General features: G+C 40.8%; 1 protein-coding gene across 13 annotated transcripts in view; it reads left to right on the forward strand.

Moving 5' to 3' along the window:
- st3gal5 (ST3 beta-galactoside alpha-2,3-sialyltransferase 5) overlaps positions 1–26,710 on the forward strand; it is a 61,431-nt gene that overhangs the window by 10,115 nt on the left and 24,606 nt on the right. For 2 of the 13 annotated variants that reach the window (XM_052010204.1, XM_052010216.1), the window contains exons 2-6: positions 6,984–7,149; positions 8,698–8,762; positions 12,362–12,469; positions 17,616–17,736; positions 26,091–26,434. In XM_052010204.1, coding sequence (XP_051866164.1) covers positions 12,432–12,469; positions 17,616–17,736; positions 26,091–26,434 — 503 coding nt within the window. In that variant the 5' untranslated portion in view covers positions 6,984–7,149; positions 8,698–8,762; positions 12,362–12,431. Of the gene's footprint in view, positions 1–6,983; positions 7,150–8,697; positions 8,777–12,361; positions 12,470–13,198; positions 13,276–17,615; positions 17,737–26,090; positions 26,435–26,710 lie in introns of all 13 variants that reach the window. The other 11 variants (XM_052010217.1, XM_052010205.1, XM_052010211.1 and 8 more) reach the window with 10 other exon arrangements.

Here is a 26,710-nt window from a genome sequence, read left to right on the forward strand (position 1 = left end):
AAGGACAAGGAAAATTAGTCATTAAATGCTGACTTTGCCCACATTCCTATGAGAGAAAATCAGAAGCAAGCAATCATTAGTGAATGGGAGCAGCACGCAAAATGCTGGGGCATCAGTGAGAACAGGCGGAAACTGAGCAACCACTTCATTGAGCACCTGCACTCTGTCTGCCGTGGCCATCTGGAGCTCCGAATTGTTAGCCATTTTAATTCTCTCCATTCCCACACTGACATGTTTGCATTCTGCCACCTCTATTACCAGGGTGAGGCTCAATACAATTTAGAGGAAAAGTGCCTTGTATTCAACCCAACGGCATGACCACTGAATTCTCCAATTCCTGGTAAACTGTTCCCCCTCTGAGCCTTTTCTCTCTCCTGATTTACCCAGTTCTTCCTATACTCAGTCCAGCCCCCATCATCTAGTTTCTTTCCCCTCCTGCTGGTTCCCCTCTCCCACTATTCCCATCTGCCCTACCCCCTCACTTGATTCCATGCTCCACCTTCCTGTCCTATCAGATTCTATCATCTTCAGCCCTTTGCTTCCACCTATCAGCACTCAGCTTCTGGCACTATTTCAACTCTCCCCTCCTCCATCTGCCTATCACTGGCTATCTCCCCTCTTTCAATCCAGATGAAGGGTCACGACCCAAAACATTTCCTTCCATTGATGCTGCCTGACCCGCTGAGTTCCCCCGGCATCTTGTTGCTCCAGGTTGCAGCATCTGTAGTCTCTTGCGTCTCCACTTTTAGCAGCGTGGAGGAACAGAGGGATCTTGGGGTCCACGTCCATCGATCCCTCAAGGTTGCCACACAGGTCGATAGGGTTGTTAAGAAGGCGTATGGAGTGTTGGTCTTCATTAGTTGGGGTATTGAGTCCAAGATCAGTGAGGTGATGTTGCAGCTCTATAGAACTCTGGTCAGACCCCACTAGGAGTATTGTGTTCCGTTCTGGTTGCCTCATTATAGAAAGGATGTGGAAGCTTTAGAGAGGGTGCAGAGGAGATTTACCAGGATGTTGCCTGGATTGGAGAGCATGTCTTAATGAGGATGGGTTGAGTGAGCTAGGGCTTTTCTCTTTGGAGAGAATGAGGATGAGAGGTGAGTTGATAGAGGTGTACAAGATGATACGAAGCATAGATAGAGTGGACAGTCAGACTTTTTCCCAGGGCAACAATGGCTAACATGAGGGGACATAATTTTAAGGTGATTGGAGGAAGGTATAAGGGGGATGTTGGGGTAAGTTTTTTTTTACAGAGTGGTGGGTGCGTGGAGCGCACTGCCGGAAGAGGTTGTGGGGGCAGATACATTAGGGACATTTAAGAGGCTCTTAGACACATGAATGATAGAAAAATAGGGAGCTATATGGGAGCGAAGGGTTAGGTAGATCTTAGAGCAGGATAAAATGTCAGCACAACATTGTGGGCCGAAGGGCCTGTACTGTGCTGTAGTGTTCTAAGTTCCATTAGTGAGTAGGAGATTGTGTCAGTTTAATATGTTCTTGTCTTTCATTAGTCACTTATTCATGTGACATTATTACTCTTAAGAACCTTTTTTAAATCTAGTTCATTACTCATAATCAGATCTAGCAATGCCTCTGCTTCTGTAAGCATGCTTAAAAATAATGTTTGAGGATGAAATCTCCTGCATATTTCTGTATCTTATCTCAATTTGCCAATCAGTTAATGGAAAATTAAACTTTACCTGAATTTTGTTAATTATAATTTTTTTCAATTCTGACTGCACATTTCCACTGTGCTTAATCTGACTTTCATGATTTCCAAAAATCCAGTGTATTTATTTTCCATTCTTGTACATTTTGCATGATTTTTAAAAATTTGTTGTCTAAATTTATCATACAAATATTCTCCCACATTTATTTTTAAAAATATATTTAGCTGTTTTTTTTCAGATCTGGGCCTCTTTAGTGGAATCATTTTCCATTCAGGAAAAGGGGTAGTGTCTAAATTCTGTGTGATTCTTCCCATTACTGTTGCTCTTGATATCTACTGCTGTCCAAATGAGAGTGTAGCTGAGCATTTGGCCTTGGCTCGAACAGATCTGCTACACTTATATATTGGTATTGATTTATTATTGTCACTTGTACTGAGGTACAGTGAAAAGCTTGTCTTACAACCTGATTGTACAAGTCAATTCATTACACAGTGCAGTTACATTGAGTTAGTACAGAGTGCATTGATGTAGTACAGGTAAAAACAATAACAGTACAGAGTAAAGTGTCACAGCTACAGAGAAAGTGCAGTGCAATAAGGTGCAAGGTCACAACAAGGTAGATCGTGAGGTCATAGTCCATCTCATTGTATAAGGGAACCGTTCAATAGTCTTATCACAGTGGGGTAGAAGCTGTCCTTAAGTCTGGTGGTACGTGCCCTCAGGCACCTGTATCTTCTACCCGATAGGAGAAAAGAGAGGATGTCCTGGGTGGGTGGGGTCTTTGATTATGCTGGCTGCCACACCAAGATAACGAGAGGTAAAGACAGAGTCCAAGGAGGGGAGGCTGGTGTCCGTGATGTGCTGGGCTCTGTCCACGACTCTCTGTAGCTTCTTGTGGTCCTGGGCAGAGCAGTTGCCATACCAAGCTGTGATGCATCCAGATAGGATGCTTTCTATAAATGAGTTGGTACAGGAAATTTGTGGCTTCCTGCCTCATTTTCTTGTTCCACCCTTTTTCCAAGCTTATTCTAGTGTAATCATATCATTGTATAAATGTAATGATGGGAATTATGCAAGTGGTACAGTTGGCAAAAGGATCTAGTAATTCCACAGTTGAGAGAAATGAGAGATTGTAGACATGAGGTTCTGCAGATGCTGGCATCTGGAGCAATGCACACAAAATGCTGGAGGAGCTCGGCGGGTTGGGTAGCATTTATGGAGGGAAATGTGGAGGCAAGCACGGTAGTGTAGCGGTCAGTGTAATGCTATTACAGTGCCAGTGACCCAGGTTCAATTCCGGCCACAGTCTGTAAGGAGTTTGTATGTTCTCCCCGTGTCTGCGTGGGTTTCCTCCGGGTGCTCTGGTTTCCTCCCACATTTCAAAGATGTACGGGTTAGAAAGTCTTTGGCATGCTATTTTGGCGCTGGAAGCGTGGTGACACTTGTGGGCTGCCCCCAAAACACTCTACGCAAAAGTTGCATTTCACTGTGTGCTTTGATGTACATGTGACTAATAAAGATATCTTATTGGTATTGGTTTATTATTTTCATTTATACCAAGGTACAGTGAAAAACTTACCTATCTAAGAAGCCCTGGTGAATGGACATTGAATGAAATTTGTTTTTCTGCTGTTGTCACGTCTTTGACGTAGACAGAAGGCAGGAAAATTTAGAATCTGAATGACACCACAATCCAAGATTTCAGGGACAATTGGACTTCTCTGGCATGTTCCTCCTAGTTTTGAGTCCTGGTGTGGCTAGCTGTTTTGCTAGGCTTCTCAATAGACCAAGTTGGTGCTTCAAGGTAGGATATTCTGGGGCTCCTATGACTTGATAGGAGCAATGCACTTTGTATACTCAGTTTTGTACTGAGGTAATATAGATTTGAATATGAAAGATATTTAATGACTAGCTCTCCCACATTTCATTTACCATTGCATTTTGAATTATAAGTTACAATGTCCACCTGAAACTGCCAACCACTTTGTAATATGATTTGTTATTATGAGGGAAGCAAATTGATCAGGCAGAAGGGTCTTAATGTGGTAGTTGGTAGCAAACTGTTCACAGTAAGGTGCTCATGAAATGTTGGCTCTTGCCTCTTGAGTGGACTCATTTTCCATTCAGAAAAAGGGGTAGTGTTTAAATTCTGTGTGATTCTTCCCATTACTGTTGCTGCCCAGCTGAGAATGTAGCTGAGCATTTGGCCTTGCTTGAGCAGATCGGCTACATTTATATGTTGGCTCCAAGGTATGGGGCAAACCTTGTGCTGGCTGCTCCACAGTTTTTGTGGCGGGGGTTTGATTGGTGGAATAATAGCTTCTGTTCCTCGGTTGTTTGGCTGCATGACTGGAGTTGAAGCTGCAAAATTCTACACTGTAAAAAACTAACTTGAAGTAACTTCTTAAAAACCTAGTTGTTAATGTTGAAAGTACAACTTGAGATAATATACTGAACTGTCTGTAATGATCTTCAGGCAGAGCTGCCCAAGGGATGAATGCTCTCAGCTTCTGGAGGTCCCAACCACTATAAGTTAGTCAGAAGGCCATACAGCATGAAAACAAAACATTTAGCCCACCATGTCCACATCCACCAGTGGGCATTCAGCTGTGGTAATCGCATTTTCCAGCATTTGGCCTGTAGCTTTCTATGCCTAGGTGATTCAGGTGCTCACCTAAACTCTTAAATTTTATCAGTGACTCTGCTTCCACCATTCTCTCTGGCAGTGCATTTCAGGTATTTGCCGCCTCTCTGGGTGAAAATTTCCTCTAAGCTGCCTCCCCTCTTTTCTGTCTTCTACCCCTTCACTCATTTCCCTTCTTGCTTCCCCCTTTGTCTTAATTTCCCCCACTGTTCCCCATCTCCCTTGGGTTGTCATTGTGTGGGCTGAAAAAGTGTTTGCGTTTTCAAATTCTTAGTCATTGTTGTGGTAGATATTAACAAGAAGCATGGAGTTTAATGGAAGATACAGAACAAATTTTATAGTGCATCTTCAAATCAGTTTTAAATTCATATTTATAGTTGAATTATTGTGATGACAAATTTGTGGAGAATTGAAGTGCACAATCTAATCACTGTTGGTAGCATTGGTCAGATCAATCTATGTCTCGTTTGATTCTTTCATAAAAACCATTTTGTTTAATTCATAGGAAAGTTATTGGGACATGGGGACAGGATTAATATTCAGAAAGGCAGAAATCAAAGGTAGCCAGGATGGCTTTCTTATGGGGCAGTAGTGTCTGACCAGTTTGATTGAATTTTTTTGAAGATGTAACAAAGTCCATTGAGAGCAGTGTGGTTGATATAGACAAGTTACGGTAGTGTAGCGGTTAGCATAACGCTATTACAGTATCAGTGACTCAGGTTTAATTCCGGCCACTGTCTGTAAGGAGTTTGTCCGTGTCTGTGTGGGCTTCCTCTGGGTGCTCTGGTTTCCTCCCACATTCCAAAGATGTTTGGATTAGGAGCTGTGGGCATGCTATGTTGGTGCCGGAAACATGGCGACACTTGTGGGCTGCCCCCAGAACATTTTACGCGTAAGATTTATTTCACTGTGTGTTTTGATGTACATATGACTAATAAATAAATCTTATCTTTGACAAAATCCCACATGGGAGACTAGTTCAGAAGGTAAGATCCATGGGGTCCTATGCAAGTTGGCAAATTAGACCCAAAATTCCCTTCATAGTAGGAGGAACAAGGTGATTGTGGAGGGTTTTTATGATCAGAAGCCTGTGACCAGTAGTGTACTAGAGGGATCAGTGTTGGCACCCTTACTGTTTTTTAAATATAAGTTAACATTTGGGTGTGAATCTAGGAAGTGTGATTAGTAATTTTGCAGATGCCATGAAAATTGTGGTGCTGATTATGTAGGCAAAGCAATGGCAGATAGAACTTACTCCCAATAAGCATGACGTTATTGGGAGTACTGATAAGTCTAGGACATATAAAGTGAATGGTAGGGTCTAGGTAGTATTGAGGAACAGAGGGACTGGTGTACAAGTCCAAGGATCCCTAAAGGTGGCAGCACAGGTAGGTGAAAAAAGGCATACAGGCTACTTGCCTTCATTAGCCAGGGTGTAGAATATAATAGGGAGATTATGGCACAACTTTTATAAATTGTTGATTAGGCCACAGCTGGAGTACTGTGTGCAATTCTGATCAAAGTATAAGGAGGACATGATTGCACTGGAAATAATGCAGAGGAGATTCACCTTGAGGAGAGAGTGGATAAATTGGGGTTGTTTTCTCTGGAGAAGAGGAGACTGAGGTGGGACCAGATTAAAGTAAACAAAATGGTGAGGGGCACAGATGGGCTAGATGGTTAGAAGCTATTCCCAACTGCAGAAAGGATAGTTGGATAATTTTAAGGTAAGGCCTGTTTCTGTGCTCTGACTTGTGTTCACTTCAGGCATTGGTAGCATTTAACATCCATCTTCAATTCCTCTCAAGAAGGTTGCTGTGTTGAACCTCTTCTAATAGAGGAACTCCAATTGTGTTATTAGGTATGGAGATCCAGGATTTAAAGCTGATGTGGATTTTTGAGTTTGGGGATTACTATCTACAATGTCATTACATGCTGAATGTGACTTATTGGGACTAAATATTTGTACTGTAATAATGCTAATAATTTGTATTCAGTAACCTTGGACAGTGCCTTTGCCGGCTTCTAGAGTTAAATTACTCTTTGATAACTACAAACACTTAGACTGAATTCATTACGTGATTTAAAAACCTTGGTTTTAACATTTACAAGATGATGTTGGAATGTTCATTATGCCTGATCTGCCATGAAGTCCACCATAAATGTCACTTGTAAAAAAGAGCTGAGACTGAACTAAGAGATCCAGGAGCTAATTAACCACAAAAGCAAAGCATTCTTGGATTGGAATCTCAATCATGTCTCAAGGGGGGAAACAAACATATCAATAGGCACCTGAAGGCACAAGTTCAACAGAGAAACCTAACCTAAAGAATAGATGGTGGGTGAAGAGCATGTAGGACTTCTGATAACCATGGCATACATGATTTCTTCAGTGTTCAAATGCCTAAAAGCCCACACTTTTAAGAGCCAAGAACAGAGAAGAGGTTGTACACGATGGGTAATCTGTGCTGGCTGGAAGGAGCACTTCAAAGGACACTTAAACTGGATGCAAGTGTCCTTGCTTCCATTCCACGATGCACCATCTGCTTTAATCATGCTGCTACCCCACAAGGGCTTGAAAAGTGTCAGGAACAAATGTTATCTATACTGTTCAGAAACTTGGAGAGGAGTTTCTGGCATGAATTCATAAACTCATTTACTTTCCTCAGAGAAGATGCCACAGGACCTCAGACACTGAAATTGTGATAGCCTCCAGGAAGGGGAGAGCTCCAATTGCGGTAACAACAGGGAAAGCCATTGCAAGGTTTCTCCTCAACAATGCAGATGCTGTCTATCAAGAGGTGACCTGATCGTCACTGCAACAAGTAAAATTCAGTGAGCAACATTTACATAGTCTTTTTTTCTGTCTTTGTCAACTGAGAGGGATTATGGACAATCCAAGTTTGGCTGCCATCAGAAATTTGATTCTATGTGACGTGAAGATATGTAACCTGTGATTCTAATGCAGGAATCTGCTGTAAACTCTAGTCCAGTGCAAACTGTGTCATTACTCCAAACCTCTCTTCAATCATCCTTGCTGCCATATTGCTATTTTTCTCTAATTAGCTCCACACTGGAGTGGAATTAGTCTAGAGGATGCACTGCAAACTGTTCAACCTCCATTTCCTCCACTTCAAAATAATCCCAACAATAAAGATTTCTTGTGAGCCCCTGAAAGACATGGATCATTTTTTGCTTTTTCTTAGTGAAAGTAATTGATTTATTATTATTGTCACATGTATTGAGATAAAATGGAAAGCATGTGTTTGCATCCATGTCATCCAGGCAATTCATTCCATACACAAGTATATTGAGGTAGTACAAAAGGTGCCAAAAAAACGCAGGATATGGTGTTACAGTTACAGAGAAAGTACAGTGCAGGTAGACAAAGGGCCATGATGAGGGAGATTGAGAGATCAAGAGTTCATCTTTAATCGCATCTGTTCAAGAGTTCTATGACAAAGGGATAGAAGCTACCCTTGATAGTACGTGTTCTCAAGCTTTTGCATACAACATGCATCAGTGATGAAATTTGCCACTGCCCACAGTGCATCAGCACAGCATTTGGTTGTCTGGGAGAAAGTATTTGAAGGACAAGACCTTGGATCTGTCACTAGGCTGATTGCTGCCCAGCAGACTGTGACCCTTGCTCTCTAAGCTTTGGAAACAGCAACTATTGAGCACAGGTATCCTTAAGCATTGGAGAGGTACCACCAACACTGTTTTTGCAAAACCCTCTTAATCCATTGGCAGGGAAACCAAACCAACATCAGCATTCTCTCCCAGTCCGACCATCTGCAGTGGTGAGGCTCTGATTACACCGGGCATCTTGGATAGGGGGCATGATGCTGGCATGCCTCTTACCACAGTCCTAAGAGATTTCCTGATTGATCGAGAAAACTCTTGAGGGATATTTTTGAAGTCTTTGTATAAGTCTTTATATTGCGTATATAAATGACTTGGATAAAAAGTGGATGGGTGGGTTAGTAAGTTTTCAGATGACACAGATTGGTGGTGTTGTGGATGGCGTATAAGGTTGCTGAAGGATATAGTGGGATCAATTGCAGATACGTTATGAGAAATGGCAGATGGAGTTTAATCCAGGTAAGTGTGAGGTGTTGTACTTTGGGAGACCAAATGTAAAGGGAAAATGGTTAGTGGCAGGACCCTTAACGTTGATGTACAGAGGATCTTGGGATCCAAGTTCATAGCTCCTTGAAAATGCCCGTACAGTCAATAGGGTAGTAAAGAAAGTGTATGGTATGTTTGCCTTTATTAGTTGAGGTATTAAGTTCAAGAGTCAGGAAGTTACGTTGTAGCTTTATAAACTCTGTTTAGGCCGCATCTAGAGAATTGCATTTAATTCTGGTCATCCCATTATAGGAAGGACATGGAGGTTATGGAGAGTGTGCAGAAAGTGTTTACCAGGATGCTGCATGGATTAGAAGGTATGTGCTACAAGGTGAGGTTGGACAAACTTGGGTTGTTTTTCCTGGAGCAATGGAGGCTGAAAAGAGACCTGATAGAAGTTTAATAAAATTAGGAATGGCATAGATAGGCAGTCGTTCTCTTTTTGTTTTCCCAGGGTTGAAATGTCTAGTACTAGAGAGCATACATTTAAAGTGAGGGGGAAAGTTCAAAGGAGATGAATGGGGCATGTTTTTTTTAGTGTGGGTGCCTGGAATGTGCTGCCAGGGGTGGTGGTGGAGGCAGATATGATAGAGGTGTTTAAGAGGCTCTTGGATAGGCACACAAATATACAAAGAATGGAGAGATATGGACCATGTGTAGGCAGAAGGGATTAGGTGTCATTAGCTTAATTATTTGGCACAACAACATGGACCAAAGGACATGTTCCCTGTGCCGTACTGTTCTATGAATCCCTTGCCCCCAATCACTGTAAATGGAGAAGAGACATCTGAGAGGCAATGAGCACCTTAATTCTCTTCAGAACCTCCTCCATGCCAAATATTTTTTGCTATTTTGGTGGCAGAGCATGCTAGACCCAATTAGGCCTTATCAGCCATGTCAGAATTCACAGTACTAGTTTGGATGTAATTCTCCTTGACCTGTGGATTTGTAAGAAGAGGAGAAAACTCTACAACCAGCTGTTAGTTGCAACATGAGTAATTGATGCGGCCTAATGAGAATGGGAAAGCGGTTAACAGTAGATTTTTGTGATGCCAGTTGCTTCATGAAAGTTCAGTATGCTCTTTTTTTAGTGTTATCTTAAAGTTGAGTGCTGATGTTACTGACAAAATGGCACTGGAAACAAAAAAATTCAGCTAATTTTGGACAAGATCTCTTTTAATCTCTGCTCCAAGAGCAGTTCAAGATTCTCTAGTCTTTCCACAGTAAATGGATTCTTGTTTTGTTCTAGTGGATCTTCTCTGAAAACATTCCGATTAATAGTGCTCTAATGTGTGATGCCCAAAGTTCAGTACAATATTCCATTAAAGACTGAACATGTTTTCTAAAGGATTAGCATAATTCCTTTGTTTTTCCATTCTCTGCAGTTCTCAGCAAGGATATGTGGTCTTGAGCTACTATTTATAACAAAAATGAAGTACATTATTAGAATGTTTTGTGTTGTCTGAAGGCTAACATTGATTAGAGGTGAATATGGTAAAAAGAGGCTCTTCTAGATGACTGTATACAGTCTTGTAATTCAAACCCAATGGAGATTCAAAGCTTGCACCTAGCCAACTGACTAGCTGTTTACTAGCTGGAATTACTGTAAAGTGATGGGTCAGATATTGCATTTTGAAAGTTAATCTGAAGGTAGCATTGTACTAAATCAGATTGACCACATTTTACTTGTGATACTAATTTATCTTCTATGCTTGATATAAATGTGTATTTATCTCATGGAGCACACACAAAGCTCAATTTGCCAGTAGGTGACATTTGGAAAAACAATGTTTGAAGGAGTGGTAGATGGTGCACCATGTATGCACACACTCTGCACCTCAGGGATCGAGACTACCGATCTTCCACCATTTGGTACTGTGGTCAATTAATTCTGTTAATAACAATTTTTTGATGCTCCTCCACTCCTGGTTCCTGTGAGTATGTCAAGCCATTGATGTGGAAAATAGTAATGTTTTCCCCTTCAGATAAAATTATCATACTTGAGTGATTTTAAACTGGAGCTTTGAGGAAAATTCTGGGGAAATAAATGTTCCTTGGCATGGTCTGATGCTGTTGGTGGAATGTCATTTAGACATTGAAGATAGACTATGTTTGTATTGAATATTTTAGCATGCTGAACTCTGTCCACAACAATTCTGCATTATTTGGGAAATGAATGCATGGTGAGACCTCTTTCTGAGAAGGCATTTTGCAACTGTCAATTTCAGTTTTTGTAATGAATTGGCCACATTGTACTCAGTTTGGCTGAACTTCAATTATTTGGTGCATGGCAGTTTAGATTTGCTTCATGCACCTCTTTTGAACTGGGTTTTACTCAGGAGGGGAAAAGTGTAATAATAAAGGATCTGGAAGATCTTTACCTTTATTGTGTATAGCAATGTTTACTACACTACAGTGTTTGTGCTATATAATAAAATTCCTTAAATGCATTGACAAGTGCAGTTGGGAATTTACAATGCAGTCCATGAAGTATGTAATTTTCTCTCTGGGTCTTCAGTACAGGTGCAGTGGGCATCCGACAGCAGATCTCATTTCTGCGATGTTCATAATCAATTGTGTGGTCCAAAGGTAGCATGGGCAACTCGTGCAGAAGCAGGCCTTCACAAAGTATGTGAAATTGCTTCGGCACAAAACCTAATGAACAGATTACAGCCTGAGGAGTAGATCGTTGGAAGCTTGTCCTCTATAACAGTTCTCCTTTGGGGCCTCCTAACTTTACCCAGGTCTAGCCCCAGACAGTTGATTTTTGCCTTTAGATTACAGATGTTGTCATATATCACGGAAACAAGCCCTACAGCCCAACTGGTCCATGCTGACCAATATTCCCATCTAAGCCAGTCCCATTTGCCTGCATTTGGCCCATATCCCTCTAAACCTTCTTTATCCATGTACCTGTCTGAGTACTTTTTTAATGTGAATGTACCTGTCTCAACCACTTCCTCCTGGCAGCTCATTCCATACACTGATCACCCTCTGGGTGAAAAAGGTTATCTTTTGGGTTCCTATTAAGTCTTTCCCTTCTCCCCATAAACCTATGCCCACTGGTTCTTGATTCTCCAACCTTGGGGGGGGGAAACGACTGTCCACCTTCACCCTATCTATGCCCCTCATGATTTTATATACTTCTATAAAATCACCTCTCATTCTCTTATACTCCAATGAATAAAGTCTTAACCTTTCTCCATAACTCAGTACTTCGGATCCTGGCAACATCCTCTTAAATCTCCTCTGCACTCTTTCCTATAGCAGGGTGACCAAAACTGAACACAATATTCCAAATGTGGACTTAACAACATCTTGTACAACTGCAACATAACGTCTCAGTTCTATACTCGATTCCCTAACTGATGAAGGCCATTGTGCCAAAAGCTGCCTTCACCACCCTGTCTACCTGCAGTGCCACTTTCAGAGATGTTGTACTTGTTCTACAACACTCCCCAGGGTCCTATTGTTATGAATCTTCTACCCTGATTTGTCTTTCCAAAATGCAACACCTCGCACTTAATCCGAATTAAAATCCATTTGCCATTCCTCAGCCCACTTGCCCAGCTTGATCAAGATTCCTTTAAGTCCTGATAACTATCTTCACTGTCAATGACACCACCTATTTTAGTGTCATCTGCAAACTTACTAACCATGCCTTGTACATTCTCATCCAAATGATTGATATAGATGACAAACAACAATGGGCCCAGCACCGAGCCCTGGGTAACACCACTAGTCACGAGCCTCCAATCCGAAAAACAACTTTCCACCATGTCTTGCCCCAAACAGTTGATTTTTTGGAATGTTGGATGTTGGTATTTATTTCAGATCTTGAAATTTGGTATAGTGAGCAAGTTGTAAAAAAAAATGCGTTTCTATCTCATAACTAATCTTTTTGTTTACGTTGCAGCTGTGCTTATTTAAAATCTTTCCAGACTACTGGTACATTGCAGTGCCCATAACTGGTGGTGACGTGAAAAATGAGAAAAGCTAGATTTATCTTCAAAGGACCTTTAAAGTAAGATGTTTGTATTTGGCATTAAAGTTTAACACCTATTCTACAATGTATCATTGTAAGTAGGATTTAAAAGATAAGTTCAATAAATAATAGTAGCTTTTAATGAATTACTAGTTGCCTATGTTTAATTACAAATTGGTGCTCATGAGTTTATTTTCACAATACATAAGTTGGAGTCCTCAAATGAATCGGGAGTGTAGGATAAATTACTTCCAGAATATGTTGTGAATGTAAAGCAGATGAAATGGGTTGAGGTAAAACGTGTGAAAATCCACATCTAGTTTATGATTTGCTTAAGACCTGTGAAGAGATCCTAAAGCTTCTGAATAAAAAGAACATGAGAAATGGGAGCAGGAATAGGTCATCTGGTCCATTGAGGCTCCTCTGCCATTCACTAAGATCATGGCTGACCTTTTATCTCAGTGCTGTTTCCTATCATTATCCACAAAATCCTTGATTCCTTAATGACCATGATGACTGAGTCTCCAACTCTGAGGTAGAGAATTCATTACCCATTGATCAAAGAAATTTCTCCTCGTCTCAGACCTAAGTGGCCTACACGTTACTCTGAAACTGTATCCTCTGGTCCTAGACTCCTGCCAGGGCAACGTCTTCCCTGTGTCTCAGCTGTCAGGCCCGTTAAGAATTTTGCATGTTTCAGTGAGATCTCCTTTCATTCTTCTAAACTCTGAAGAATACTCCCCCAGTCTATTCCATGTCTCCTCACAGTGCAAACCTGCCATCTGTGGAACCAGTCTACTGAATCTTCTCTGCAATACTTCAATGGCAAGAACATCCTTTCTTAGGTAAGGAAACCAAAACTGTTCACAATACTCCAGGTATGGTATCACCAAGGCCCTATACTATTACAGTAAGAGTTCCTCAGTTCTGTATTCAAATCCTCTCATATTAAAAGCTAACATACTATAAAAGTGATGCTGCCTAACTCAGAGTTCCTCCAGTGCCTTTTGTGTTCATCTGGATTGCAGCATCTGCAGTATCTTGTGTCTCTAACATATTATTTGTCGTCTTAATCACTTGCTGCACTTGAATGTGGTTTTCAGTGACTTGTGTACAAACACATTGAAATTCCTTTGAACATCAGTACTTTCCAATATCTCAGCATTTAACACATACTCTGCATTTTTGTTATGTCCAGCAGAATGGATAACTTCACAATTTTTTCCACATTGTAGTCTATCTGCCATGTTCTTGCCCTCTCACTCAGCGTGTCCATATCCCCTTGAACCCTCTTTTATGTCCTCCTCTGTAATAGTTTAGTTTTGATAGCAAACTTGAAAGTATAACATTTGTTCCCCTTAGCCATATTGTTGATATAGATTGTGAAAAGCTGGGGCTCAAGCACCAATTTCTGAAGCATCATTCAAGCCACTCTGCTTATTACCACTCTGCTTTTTCTTCAGTAACCAATTCTCAATCCATATCAGTACATTGCTCCCAGTTTCATGTGTCCTAAAGTCGTTAATCAGCCTCCTGGGGGCCTCATTGAAAGCCTTCTGAAAATCCAAATTTGCCACATTTGTTGGTTCCCCCTTGTTTTGCATTGAACTACAACACTTTCAAACTCAATGTCAAATTTATCATTTTATGATCACTCCCAAAGGCTCATTGACAATAAGATTATCAACTAACCCTTTCTCTTTGTACCAAACAAGATCCAGATTAGATCTTTCATTAAGTTGGTTCCTCAACATATTGATCTAGAGAAACATTTTGTGTATATAATAAAACCTTCCAAATAACATTTTAAAAATCCTGGTTTTACTGTATTCAACCAGTTTCCTTCCATCAGTAAATGTGCCCCAGCATTTTCTTTTTGTGATAGAATCTTTAGTACAATATTTTACCACAGTATTTCTCATCTTTTACACACCATTATAATCCTGATTTATTCTGAAGAAAATCAGGAGCAGTCATTGTTTTAATCACGGTACTACTCTCATCTTTGCTGGGAGGGGTTTGAAAGCACATGCAAAATTGAGTGACGAAAAAATAGTAAGCTCTTTATTCTCTCATGGTTTGTGGTTGTTTCTGTGATAAAGGATTTGGATTACCCACTGAAATTTTGAAATTTGATTTCAGAGCTTTAAAGGCAGAATGGAGGCCAGATCCAGTGAAAATGCAACTAGTATCAGGTGGCTTAATGTATCAAACATTGATGACATTTGGTGCAGCAAATAGTCTAAAATGCTGGATTTCAGACTAATAGAAGCAATTATTCGCACAGAAGTTAAATAAAGGTGCTAAAGAAATTATTTTCAAAGCATCAAGTTTCATAATAGGCAGAAAATCCCCACCTACCCCCCCCAGCCCTCAGCTTTCCCAGAATAATTATCAGTGGTTGAATGGGAAGATCATCTTGTACAAACATGAATTAGAAACATAAGTAGACCATTGGGTCCCTCGAGCCAGCTTTGCCATTTGATAAGACCATGGCGGATTTGATGCCACACACCCATCTACCTGCATTAACCTTTTATCTGCTTGCTTATTCAAGTAACTCTCTACCTCTGCCGTAGAAATGCAAGGCTCTGCTTTCACTGCTCTTTGAGGAAGAGAGTCCAAAGACTTGTGGCCCTCGGGGGGGAAGAAATATCACTTCATCTGTTGTAAATGTGTGACCCTTTATTTTGAAACAATAGTCCCTAGTTCTGGATTCACCCACAAACATCCTCTCTATATCTACCCTATCAGGACTCTTCAATCAAGTCCCCTCCCACTCTTCTAAACTCCAGGGGATACAATCCTAACATTTTCAGCCTTTCCTCATAATATAACCTGGTATTTTCTGAACTTTCAAAAGAAAAATAAGAGCAGGAGTAAACTGATCCTTCAAGCCAGTTCCACCATTCATCAAGATTATGGCTGACCTTTCACTTCAATGCCATTTTTCCCATAGGCCTTGATTCCTTTAATATCCAGCAATCTATTGATCTCTCTTTTGAATGAACTCAATGACTGCTTCTGCAGCACTGCAGCAGAATTCCAAAAAGCTGCCTGACCTGGGTGAAGGAATGTCTCTTCGTATCATTTCTAAGTGGATTTCCTCTTATTCTGAGACTCTGACCCCTGGTACTATCCTCCCCATTAACCCAGCACGTCAAGCCCTGTAAGTATTTTGTAATTTTCAATGTGATCTTGTATTCCTTTCAACTTTGAAGAATTGAGCAGTTTGATGGGTACTGCTGCCTCATAGTTCCAGGGACCCAGGTTTGATCTTGGCTTTGGGTGCTGCACTTATGGAGTTTACAAGTCCTTGTTCTGACTCCTCCCACACCTGAGATCTGCTCGTAAGTTCATTGGCTACTGTAAATCATCCTTGGTCTAGGTACATCACAAAAATAAGAGTTGAAGAGCATGAGTGAGAATTCAAGTCATAAGGTCAAGAAGAGAGGGACTGATGTGATTGCTCTATTGGAAACCAGCATAGACCTGATGGGCTGAATCATCTCCTGCCATGTTGTAATAAATAAGTAAATTGCTGTTTCTGTTTTGAACTGTTTCTGTTGCATTAACTGTTATTATGTAGTTATAATAAAGAACTACAGTTCCCAGTAGGCAATGCAAGGGGTCACATGGGGGAACAGGAAGGGGCTGTCAGAGAGGGAAAGCAAGCCTGTCTGTTAATAAAAATGTTCAGATGTTAAACCCATGTGAAGTTTCTCTTGATGAACAAACATAACATTAACAACCTTCATTAAATAAGGATACCAATAATACACATTGTATTCGATGTGCCCTCACCAGTGCCCTATATTACTGAAGCATAACATCGCTATTTTTGTATTCATAACATCAAGCAATAAACAACGTCATTCCGTAGCTTTTCCTTGTAGTATCTGTACATTTGCCTTTCTGTGAATCATGTACTAGGGCACCCAGATCCCTCTATCTCAGAGTTCTATAATTTCTCACCATTTAGGTGTGCTTTTTTTTAATATATTTCCTCCCAAAATGGACAGTTTCATACTTTTTCCATGTTAAATGGTTCATTTGCCAGATCTTTGCTTAATTTCTTAACTTGAACCCAGGTCCCCAAATTATGGGATCAGGCTCATCTGTCAACGCACTAAATTTAAGAAGAATCAACTAGGCTATATAAAATAAAATGTATCTTTATTAGTCACATGTACATCGAAATACACAGTGAAATGCATCTTTTGTGTAGAGTGTTCTGGGGGTAGCCCACAAGTGTCACCATGCTTTTGATGCCAACATAGCATGCCCACAACTCCCTAACCCGTACATCTTTGGAATGTGGGAGGAAACTGGAGCACCCGGAGGTAACCCACGCAGACATGGATAGAACATACAACCTCCTTGCAGACTGTGGCCTGAATTGAACCCAGGTTACTGGTGCTGTAATAGCGTTAGGCTAACTGCTATGCTAATATACGTATCTAATGTGTTTGAATTCTTACAGATAAACTATAAGCACTTTGTAACTGATGTTGATGTGTACTTACTGTTAAAATGGTCACAAGTATGCCAGCCAATCTGTCCAGACTAGCCTTCCTCATTTTGTAAAAATGTATCTGATCAGATCTGTTATTTTATGTTGATTGAATGATAAATGTTGGCCAAAATTTTAAATAATATTGTAGGGTCTTTTATCAGGCGGGATCTCAGTTTAATATCTCATCTAAAAGATGCAGGTAAAAACACATGGAACTCAATTTCAGGAACAGAGATCAATGCCCTTGTCCTACTGTGTAGGATACTCAATGATAGAAGATAAATCTGACACACACCCACCCACCCACCCACACACCCACCCACACAGCCCACCCGCCCGCCCCCCCCCCACGCTGTATTCTCTACGTTGCAGCAGTTCCTTGATAAAGCAGATTATATATCCAAATGCTCTCCTTAACCAATTAGAACTCTGATTGGCAATGCCATTGATTTAAGGCTACTTCTACTTTGATAGGCCAGATCTGTTTGTATAAGAAAGAATATTTGTTCACCTTAATTGCTGCATGTATGAGACAAGTTTCATTAATCATATTTGTTGCTTAAACAGTATGTCATTGTTTAGAATTCATAGAAGTTAATATATATCAAAGAGAACTTTATATTATCCTTCTAGTCTGGAAATACACTTAATTGTGATTTATCTTCATAGGTTGACTGCTTTGATCGTTTTTTGTTTGATTAGCCTTCGGACTCTGATTAAATTTCTCCACCAAGATTATGTGAAAAATGACATATGGGACCTGTACATGGTGAAAGGTGAAAAAAATAAGGTGTGAGCTTTTGTTCATTTTTAGGGATTTATTGATATGTTTGAAAGTTCTGTGACCACTTGTGTGATTTTAAGAGTACTTAATTTAAATTATTCAGAAAAAAATTTCTACGGTACGGTTGTACCCTTAAGCAATTTTAAATAAATCTTGCCTGAGGATTGCTGTATGGTGTCAAAGCATGTTATTGGAATGGAGATCAAGAATGTAAGAGTCTAAACCCTGTGACAACTCTAACTTGCAGAAACTTGTGTAAAACCATCATTTAGTTCCATCACTGCTGCTCTCTTTCTTCGTTTAAACTTTTGCTTGCCCTTATTTTCTCAAAATGGAAAATCGTAATATTTTAGGTTTTATTTACTTAATGATCTGTGTTTAGAGGGCAAAGCCAGCATTTATTTTCCATCCCTAATGGACGTTGAGAATATAGAGGTGAGCTCCCTTTTGAACTATTACAATCATTCTGGTGCAGGTGGTCCCACAGTGCTGTTGGGTAGGGAGTTCCAAGATTTAGAACAAACAGCACATCTGTGGGGAGTTGATGGAAGGTGGGGAGAAAGTGTTACAGGGAAATGGGATTGAGCTGACATAATCTCAATGGGTTGAATGGCCTCCTGTGTCGTAAGGAAATATGACCAGTCAGAAAGGCACATGAAAGGGAACATGCAGGTGGTGGTGTTTCCATGTAGCTGACACTTATCGTTGATGGTTGCGACTTTGGGAGGTGATTCCAAATAGCCTAGGTGAGTAGCTGCAGTTCATTTTGTAGAAGGAACATACTGGTTGACAGGATATCTGGATTGGGGAGCATGTCTTATGAGGATAGGTTGTGTGAGCTAGAGCTTTTCTCTTTGGAGTGAAGGAGGATGAGAGGTGAGTAATAGAGGTGTATAAAATGATAAGAGGCATAAATCGAGTGTACAGCCAGAGACTTTTTCCCAGGGCAGAAATGGCTAATACGAGGGAGCATAATTTTAAGGTGATTGGAGCAAAGTACGGGGGGGATATCAGAGGTAAATTTTTTGCAGAGTGGTGGCTGCGTGGAATGCACTGTCAGGGGTGCTGGTAGAGGCAGATACATTAGGGACATTTAAGAGATTCTTAGACACATGGATGATAGAAAAATGGAGGGGTATGTGGGAGGGAATGGTTAGATTGATCTTAGAGTAGGTTAAAAGTTCGGCACAACATCATGAGCCGAAGGGCCTGTACTATGCTGTAATGTTCTATGTTCTAAGAGTGCAGGAACCAGGATCCCAGTGAGTTGGAAAGCAGAGCAAGAACTGGGGTCCCAGTAAATAGGAAGAGAAGGCAGATGCTGAACCACTGGAATTTCTGATTGTTGGGAATTTTCCTGTATGTTGGAATGTTAGGTTCACAGGAATTTGGGAGAAAAATGTTTTCTGCAGGTTTAGAAGGTTTCATAGTTTCACCTAGTCTATTGTTTTTTTCTATTTTCAACTGTTTTAGAAACATAGAAAAACCTACAGCACAATTCAGGCCCTTCGTCCCACAAAGTTGTGCCAAACATGTCCCTACCTTAGAAATTACTAGGCTTACCCATAGCCCTCTATTTTTCTAAGCTCCATGTACCTATCCAAAAGTCTCTTAAAAGACCCTATCGTATCCGCTTCCACCACTGTTGCCGGCAGCCCATTCCATGCACTCACCACTCTGAGTAAAAAAAAAACTTATCCCTGACATCTCCTCTGTAACTACTCCCCAGCACCTTAAACCTGTGTCCTCTTGTGGCAACCATTTCAGCCCTGGGGAAAAGCCTCTGACTATCCACATGATCAATGCCTCTCATCATCTTATACACCTCTATCAGGTCACCCTGTCACTGCAAGGAGAAAAGGCCGAGTTCACTCAACCTGTTTTCATAAGGCAAGTTCCCCAGTCCAGGCAACATCCTTGTAAATCTCTTCTGCACCCTTTCTATGGCTTCCACATCCTTCCTGTAGTGAGGCGACCAGAACTGAGCACAGTACTCCAAGTGGGGTCTGACCAGGGTCCTATATACTGTAGCTGCAACATTACCTCTCGGCTCCTAAATTCAATTCCATGATTGATGAAGGACAATACACCGTATGCTGCCTTAACTACAGAGTCAACATATGCAGTGGCTGTGAGTGTCCTGTGGACTCAGACCCCAAGATCCCTCTGATCCTCCACACTGCCAAGGGTCTTACCATTAATACTATATTCTGCCATCATATTTGACCTACCAAAATGAACCACTTCACACTTAACTGGGTTCAACTGCATCTGCCACTTCTCCGCCCAGTTTTGCATCCTATCTATGTCCTGTTATAACCTCTGACAGCCCTCCACACTATCCACAACACCTCCAACCTTTGTGTCATCAGCAAACTTACCCATCCCTCCACTTCCTCATCCAGGTCATTTATAAAAATCACAAAGATTAGGGGTCCCAGAACAGATCCCTGAGGTACACCACTGGTCACTGACCTTCATGCAGAATATGACACGTCAACAACCACTCTGCCTTCTGTGGGCCGGCCATTTCTGGATCCACAAAGTAATGTCCCCTTGGATCCCATGCCTCCTTACTTTCTCAATAAGCCTTGCATGGGGTACTTTATCAAATGCCTTGCTGAAATCCATATACACTACATCTACTGCTCTTCCTTCATCAATGTGTTTAGTCACATCCTCAGAAAATTCAATCAGGCTTGTAAGGCAGGACCTGTCCTTGATAAAGTCATGCTGACTGTTCCTAATCATATTATACCTCTCCAAATGTTCATAAATCCTACCTCTCAGGATCTTCTCCATCAACTTACCAACCACTGAAGTAAGACTAACTGGTCTATAATTCCCTGGGCTATCTCTACTCCCTTTCTTGAATAAGGGAACAACATCTGCAACCCTCCAATCTTTCAGAACCTCTCCTGTCCCTATTGATGATGCAAAGGTCATCACCAGAGGCTCAGCAATCTCCTCCCTCGCCTCCCACAGTAGCTTGGGGTACATCTCATCCGGTCCCGGTGACTTATCCAACTTGATGCTCCCCAAAAGCTCCAGCACATCCTCTATTGTAATAGCTACATGCTCAAGCTTTTCAGCCTGCTGCAGGTCCTCACTACAATCACCAAGATCTTTTTCCATAATTAATACTTTACATCAGTATTCACTAAGTACCTCTTCTATTTCTTCCAAATCCATACACACTTTCCCCACTGTTACACTTGATAGGTCCTATTCTTTTGCATCTTATCCTCTTGCTCTTCACATACTTGTAGAATGTTTCTTTGACTATTGGGGAACGTTTAATTCATGGGATAATAAATGAAGCAATTATGCATTTACTATGGAGAAAGAAATCAAATCGTTTAGCTAGTTACTCTGAGCTCAGCTGAAATATCATTGTGCATGGGCTTGCTATCCGGGTATGACGCAAATTGTTTAGCCTGCTGAATGAAAGTGTCATCAATGTTGAACATGCTTCAATAGTTCTCAAGAATAGAAACAAGTGACATTTGTAGTTTTATATTAATAAAAGTCAACTAAATTGAGTTTCTAGTATTCCTGTTTTTGAATCAGAACTCAGGGGTTCAAATCTTTTCATACATAAACATTTAATTTGGTTGACATCAGTGCAGTATTCTGGAAATTACATTGTAAAATGTGGTGACATATCTCCTTGTTAGTTTTTTAAATTTTCCTTGTCACTATTTGAGGAATATGGGTTTTAATCCTTGTATTAGTCAATGTGTAAAATAAGTTATTTGTTCATTCATTTAATGTTTGTGGGACCTGAGATTATCAGGAGTGATGAGTGATTTTTTAAAATATATTATTATAAGAGAGCAAGGCCTTCTGCTGTGTCCATTGCTGCAGTACTATAATTTTTTTTTCAGTCATTGACGTAGTGTAATTGTTCAAATCTAATTTATTTCTATTTCTTCTTGAGCCTATGTCCTGGTTGGCCATGACATCCTCCTTCAGTCCTCTCCTGTTATCATCCAGCCAAGTAGGATGACATTCTTTTGGTTCCATTCTAAGTTATTTAATTCTAGCCAGAGAATCAACTGCAATGGGTTCTTTTGCTTCAGCCACACAGTTGCTTTTGGTACCTGCCAATGGTCTAATTACTTGTCAACATGAAATTTCCTGCAAATAAATATTGAAAATACCACACTTTGCCACAAGCAGTGTGTGTCACCACCATCACAGACTTTATCAGCAAGTGTATTGAGACTGTGTACCAAAGGACAATCCGGGTGTTCCCAAGCCAGAAACCATGGATGAACTGGGAGATTCACTCCCTACTGAAGACTAGGACTGCAACATTCAAATCAGGTGACCCTGACCTTTTACAAGAAATTGAGATATGAACTTCGGAAAACTATCAGGGATGTCAAGAGGCAGTACCGACTTAAAATAGAGTCCCAGACCAGCTGTCAATTGTGGCAGGGCTTGCATGTTATAACGGGCTACAAAAGTAAGTTGGGGAGCGTCGCCGACAACAGTGCATCCCTTCCTGGTGAGCTGAATGCATTCTATGCACGTTTTGAACAGAAGGGGATTGGTATGTCACCACCCACCCCGACAGCCTCCAGTGCACCTGAACCCATGGTTACCGTTGAGGATGTAAGATCAGTCTTCTGGAGAGTGAACCCGAGGAAAGCATTGGGCCCAGGTGGTGTCACTGGCCGTGTCCTCAGATCCAGTGCAGATCAGCTGGTGGGGGTATTTGCAGACATTTTTAACCTCTCCCTGCTTCAATCTGAGGTTCTCACCTGCTTTAAGAAGACCACTGTCATCCCGGTACCTAAGAAAAACTAAGGTAATGTGTCTTAATGACTGCTGCCCAGTGGCTCTGACATCCACCATCATGAAGTGCTTCGGGCTCCCAGACAAGCCTGACCCACTGCAATTTGCCTACCGCTGAAACAGGTCTACAGCAGACGCCATCTCCCTGGCCCTATGCTCATCTCTGGAGCATCTGGACAGTAAAGACACCTATGTTGGACTATTGTTTATTGACCACAGCTCTACTTTCAATATGAAGAATTCCAAGCAAAATCATCACCAAACACCTAGGCCTGGGACTCAAACACCTCCCCTTTGAGACTGGATCCTTGACTTCCTGACCAACAGACTGCAATCAGTGAGGATAGGCAGTAACACCTCTGGCACGATTATTCTCAACACTGGTGCCCCACAAGGCTGCGTCCTCAGCCCCCTAATCTACTCTTAATACACTCACGACTGTGTGGCCAGATTCTGCTCTTAACTCCATCTGCAAGTTTGCCATAGTGGTCCATATCTCAAACAATGATGAGTCAGAGTACAGGAAGGAGATGGAACTCAGTGACATGGTGTGACAACAATCTTTCCCTGAATGTCAGCAAAACAAAAGAGCTGGTCACTGACTTCAGGAAGGGGGATGGAGCATATGCTCCTGTTTACATCAACGTTGCTGAGGTCGAGAGGGTTGAGAGCTTCAAGTTCGTAGGAGTGAACGTCACCAATAGCCTGTCCTGGTCCAACCACGTAAATGCCACAACCGAGAAAGCTCACCAGTGCCTCTACTTCCTTAAGAGGCTAAAGAAATTGGGCATGTCCCCTTTGACCCTCACCAATTTTTATCACTGCACCATAGAAAACATCCTATCTGGATGCATCATGGCTTGGTATGGCATCTGTTCAGCCCGGGACCGCAAGAAACTGCGGAGAGTTGTGGACACAGCTCAGCACATCACGGAAACCAGCCTCCCCTCCATGGACTCTGTCTGTACTTCCCGCTGTCTCCATAAAGCAGCCAGCATAATCAAAGACCCCACCCACACTTGGTATTCTCTCTTCTCCCCTCTCCCACTGGGCAGAAGATACAAAAGCCTGAAAGTATGTACCACCAGGCTCAAGGACAACTTCTACCTTGCTGTTATAAGACTATTGAATGGTTCCCTAGTACAATAAAATGGACTCTTGACCTCTCAATCTACCTCGTTATGACCTTGCACCTTATTGTCTGCCTGCACTGCACTTTCTCTGTAGCTATGACACTTTATTCTGCATTCTGTTATTGTTTTACCTCAATGCACTGTGTAATGAATTGATCTGCATTGAATGGTATGCAAGGCAAGTTTCTCAGTACAAGTGACAATAATAAACCAGTTTCTTGTTTCATTCCTTTGCTTCCATTTTACTGCCTTCTATAGCACTTGTCTGAAATCAAATCAACCTGTTCGCAACCATTGTGTTGTATATGATCCTGGTTTGAGTTTCAGACAGTATAATTAACACCTTTTGTAACATTACTCAACTCTGCCTCTCCTTCAGCTAACTGCTATCAAAATCATCATCTAGAGTTTGCTACCTCTGATCTGGATTCTTCAGTTGCAGTGGATTCTTCAGTTGCATTTGTGGCCTGCTTTTGTTATCCTACCTTTGTTATCCTACCTCTAAACTTGAGGTAATCTAAAACTCCACTGTCCTATTGGCCCATCAACCTTGTGATCGATGGTCCAGTTTGCTTCTGCTTAAGCAGTGCTTTCATTTTAAATTTCTCAACCTGGTTTTCTAAACCCTTCATGTCCTCTCTTGTTGGCTGGTGAATATAACCTAAATGGAAGAGAGTTTATGAGAAGCAAGGAGGGGAGTGAAATCAGGATAGGATGGTTTTAATTAAAAGCAATTAATAGCAAAGAGAAAATATCAGGTATATCTTGGTGACAAACATGGTTTGAAGGATAGTGGAGGTGAAAGAGAGCAACATTTTAAAGGTATAGTAAGATAACACAAGAGAAACTGAGATGTGATTTGGTGATGAGTGCCACATTGCATTACAATGTATTGTGGGGAAGCTTTACTTAGTTGGTGTCATCTGTAAATTGAGTTATAGATTTATACAGCAATGAAACAGGCCCTTCGTCCCATTGAGTTTGCACTATCATTTAAACTAGTCCCCATTTTTTTTGTTCTCCCTTCAACTTCCCTAAGATTCTACCATTCACCCACACATTAGGGTAAATTTACAGTGGTTAATTAACCTACCAACCTATGCGTCTCCGGGATTCGAGTAGAAACTGGAGCAGCCAGAGGAAACCCATGTGGATACAGCGAGAATGTGTATATTCCACAAAGATAGTACTAGAGGTCAGGATTGAAGCCAGGTTATTGGTGCTGTGAAGTGAAAGCTCTACTAGCTGTGGAACTACTGCCACCATAGTTGATAGGTTTAATATTGTCACATATATTGAGATAGTGAAATGCTTTTGTTTGCATGCCATCCAGACAGATCATTACATAAATAAGTACATTGAGGTGGTATAAAAGGAAAAACAGTGAATATCCTATCACAATAAAGTGGATAAATTAGGAAAAGAGATTGTGGAAAAAGAAGCAAAGCATGACAGTGAATGATCTTGGACTGAGAGTTTCCTATGTCATTGTGTGAAATGGGTATAAAGTTGATAGCGTTAGTTTCTAGTCAAATATATTCTGTGGTTGACAAGTTAACAGAATTTCAATAACATAATTTTTATAGTCCCAGTTCATTGTCTTGCTGGTGATCTCACAACTTGCTGCTGAAAATTCTTAAGGAACTTTTGCCACCAGAAAATTGACATTGTGTCATTTATAACTTATGATGTCTGAGCAGTCTAAATGCATAGAGGCAGTGGAGGAGGGTTGTCTGTTTATAAAGGGGGGGTGGGGGTGGTGCTAGGGGAGATAGTAAAATATCGTGGATGTTGATTGTGATGCTTGATGTCTGTGATAATAATAACCAGAATAGTACATAAAAAGGCAGACGATCAGAATGGATTCTTGGACTTGGAAGTGATAACATAGGGAAAGTAATTAAAACCATTGTTAGAAATATGTAAGAATCAGGTTTATTATCATTGACATATGTTATGAAATTTGTTTTGTGGCAACAGTATAGTGCAAGACAAAAATTACAGTAAGTTACAAAAGTAAATAGTCCAAAAGAGGAATAATGAGGTGGTGTTCATGGACTGTTCAGAAATCTGATGGTGAAGATGAGAATTGAAGCAGAAAATGTCAGTTCTCTAGAGCTGAATGTATTTAGTTGGGTTTCTGGTAAATTCCAGCAGAAGAGCAGGGAGGCCTTGTGGAAATTTTCAGTGATTGTGTTCTTACAGATATTAAAATTGAGCAAGCTTGTGTTAGTAACACAAAATGTGGCTACCTAAATGCTTAAAAACAAATCTATCTCACATTTAAATAAAGCAACTTAAATATTCCTTTAGTAAAGATATTGGAAATACTAGAAAGAGAGCCTTTCTTTATTATTGCTGTTATTTACAAGCTGTTGTAGCATGTACTGATATATTAATTAAGCTTGTTTTTTTTTTAAACAGAGTGCCCAGAGATATGCTGAAAAAGTACTGGAGCAAAAATGTCGGCAGTCTTTTGTTCAGCAGCAGATGGCTTTTCTGTTTCCACAAAAATATGACCGTGACTTGCATCCTTTTCTGGAAAGAAGTTCCATTTTCCGTGATGCTGTGTTCAAGTACAACACTCCATTTGGATTTAAGAAGTACCAAAATATCTTTAGTCACCTCATTGATCTCATGCCCATAGTATCATTGCCAGAAGAACTAGAAAGAAGTCCATGCAAGAGATGTATTGTTTTAGGAAGTGGTGGAATACTACGGGGATTAGGTCTTGGACGCTATTTGGATAGATTTGATGTTGTTATCAGGTACAGAATATCATGTACTTGTGTATGCCTATCTCTGTTCCACAAGAGAGCATTAGTCATTGTGAAGTTTTAAAAATGTCTTTCATTTCAATGTGCTTCTATAAATGTAACATTACCAGCTTTCCTCAATGTAATGAAGTGTAATTCAGAGACAACTGAGTTTGTTCAGCTCTATTCCTGTACAGGTAGGTGATTCTAAATGTAAACATCATCCCAAGAAATGGATAATGTTAAAAGAATTCTCTTTAGGTGGAATTAAGTCCTAATGAGTTCCAT

This window comes from Pristis pectinata, chromosome 2 (genome assembly GCF_009764475.1).
Source record: "Pristis pectinata isolate sPriPec2 chromosome 2, sPriPec2.1.pri, whole genome shotgun sequence".
In the NCBI taxonomy this organism is placed as follows: Eukaryota; Metazoa; Chordata; class Chondrichthyes; order Rhinopristiformes; family Pristidae; genus Pristis; species Pristis pectinata.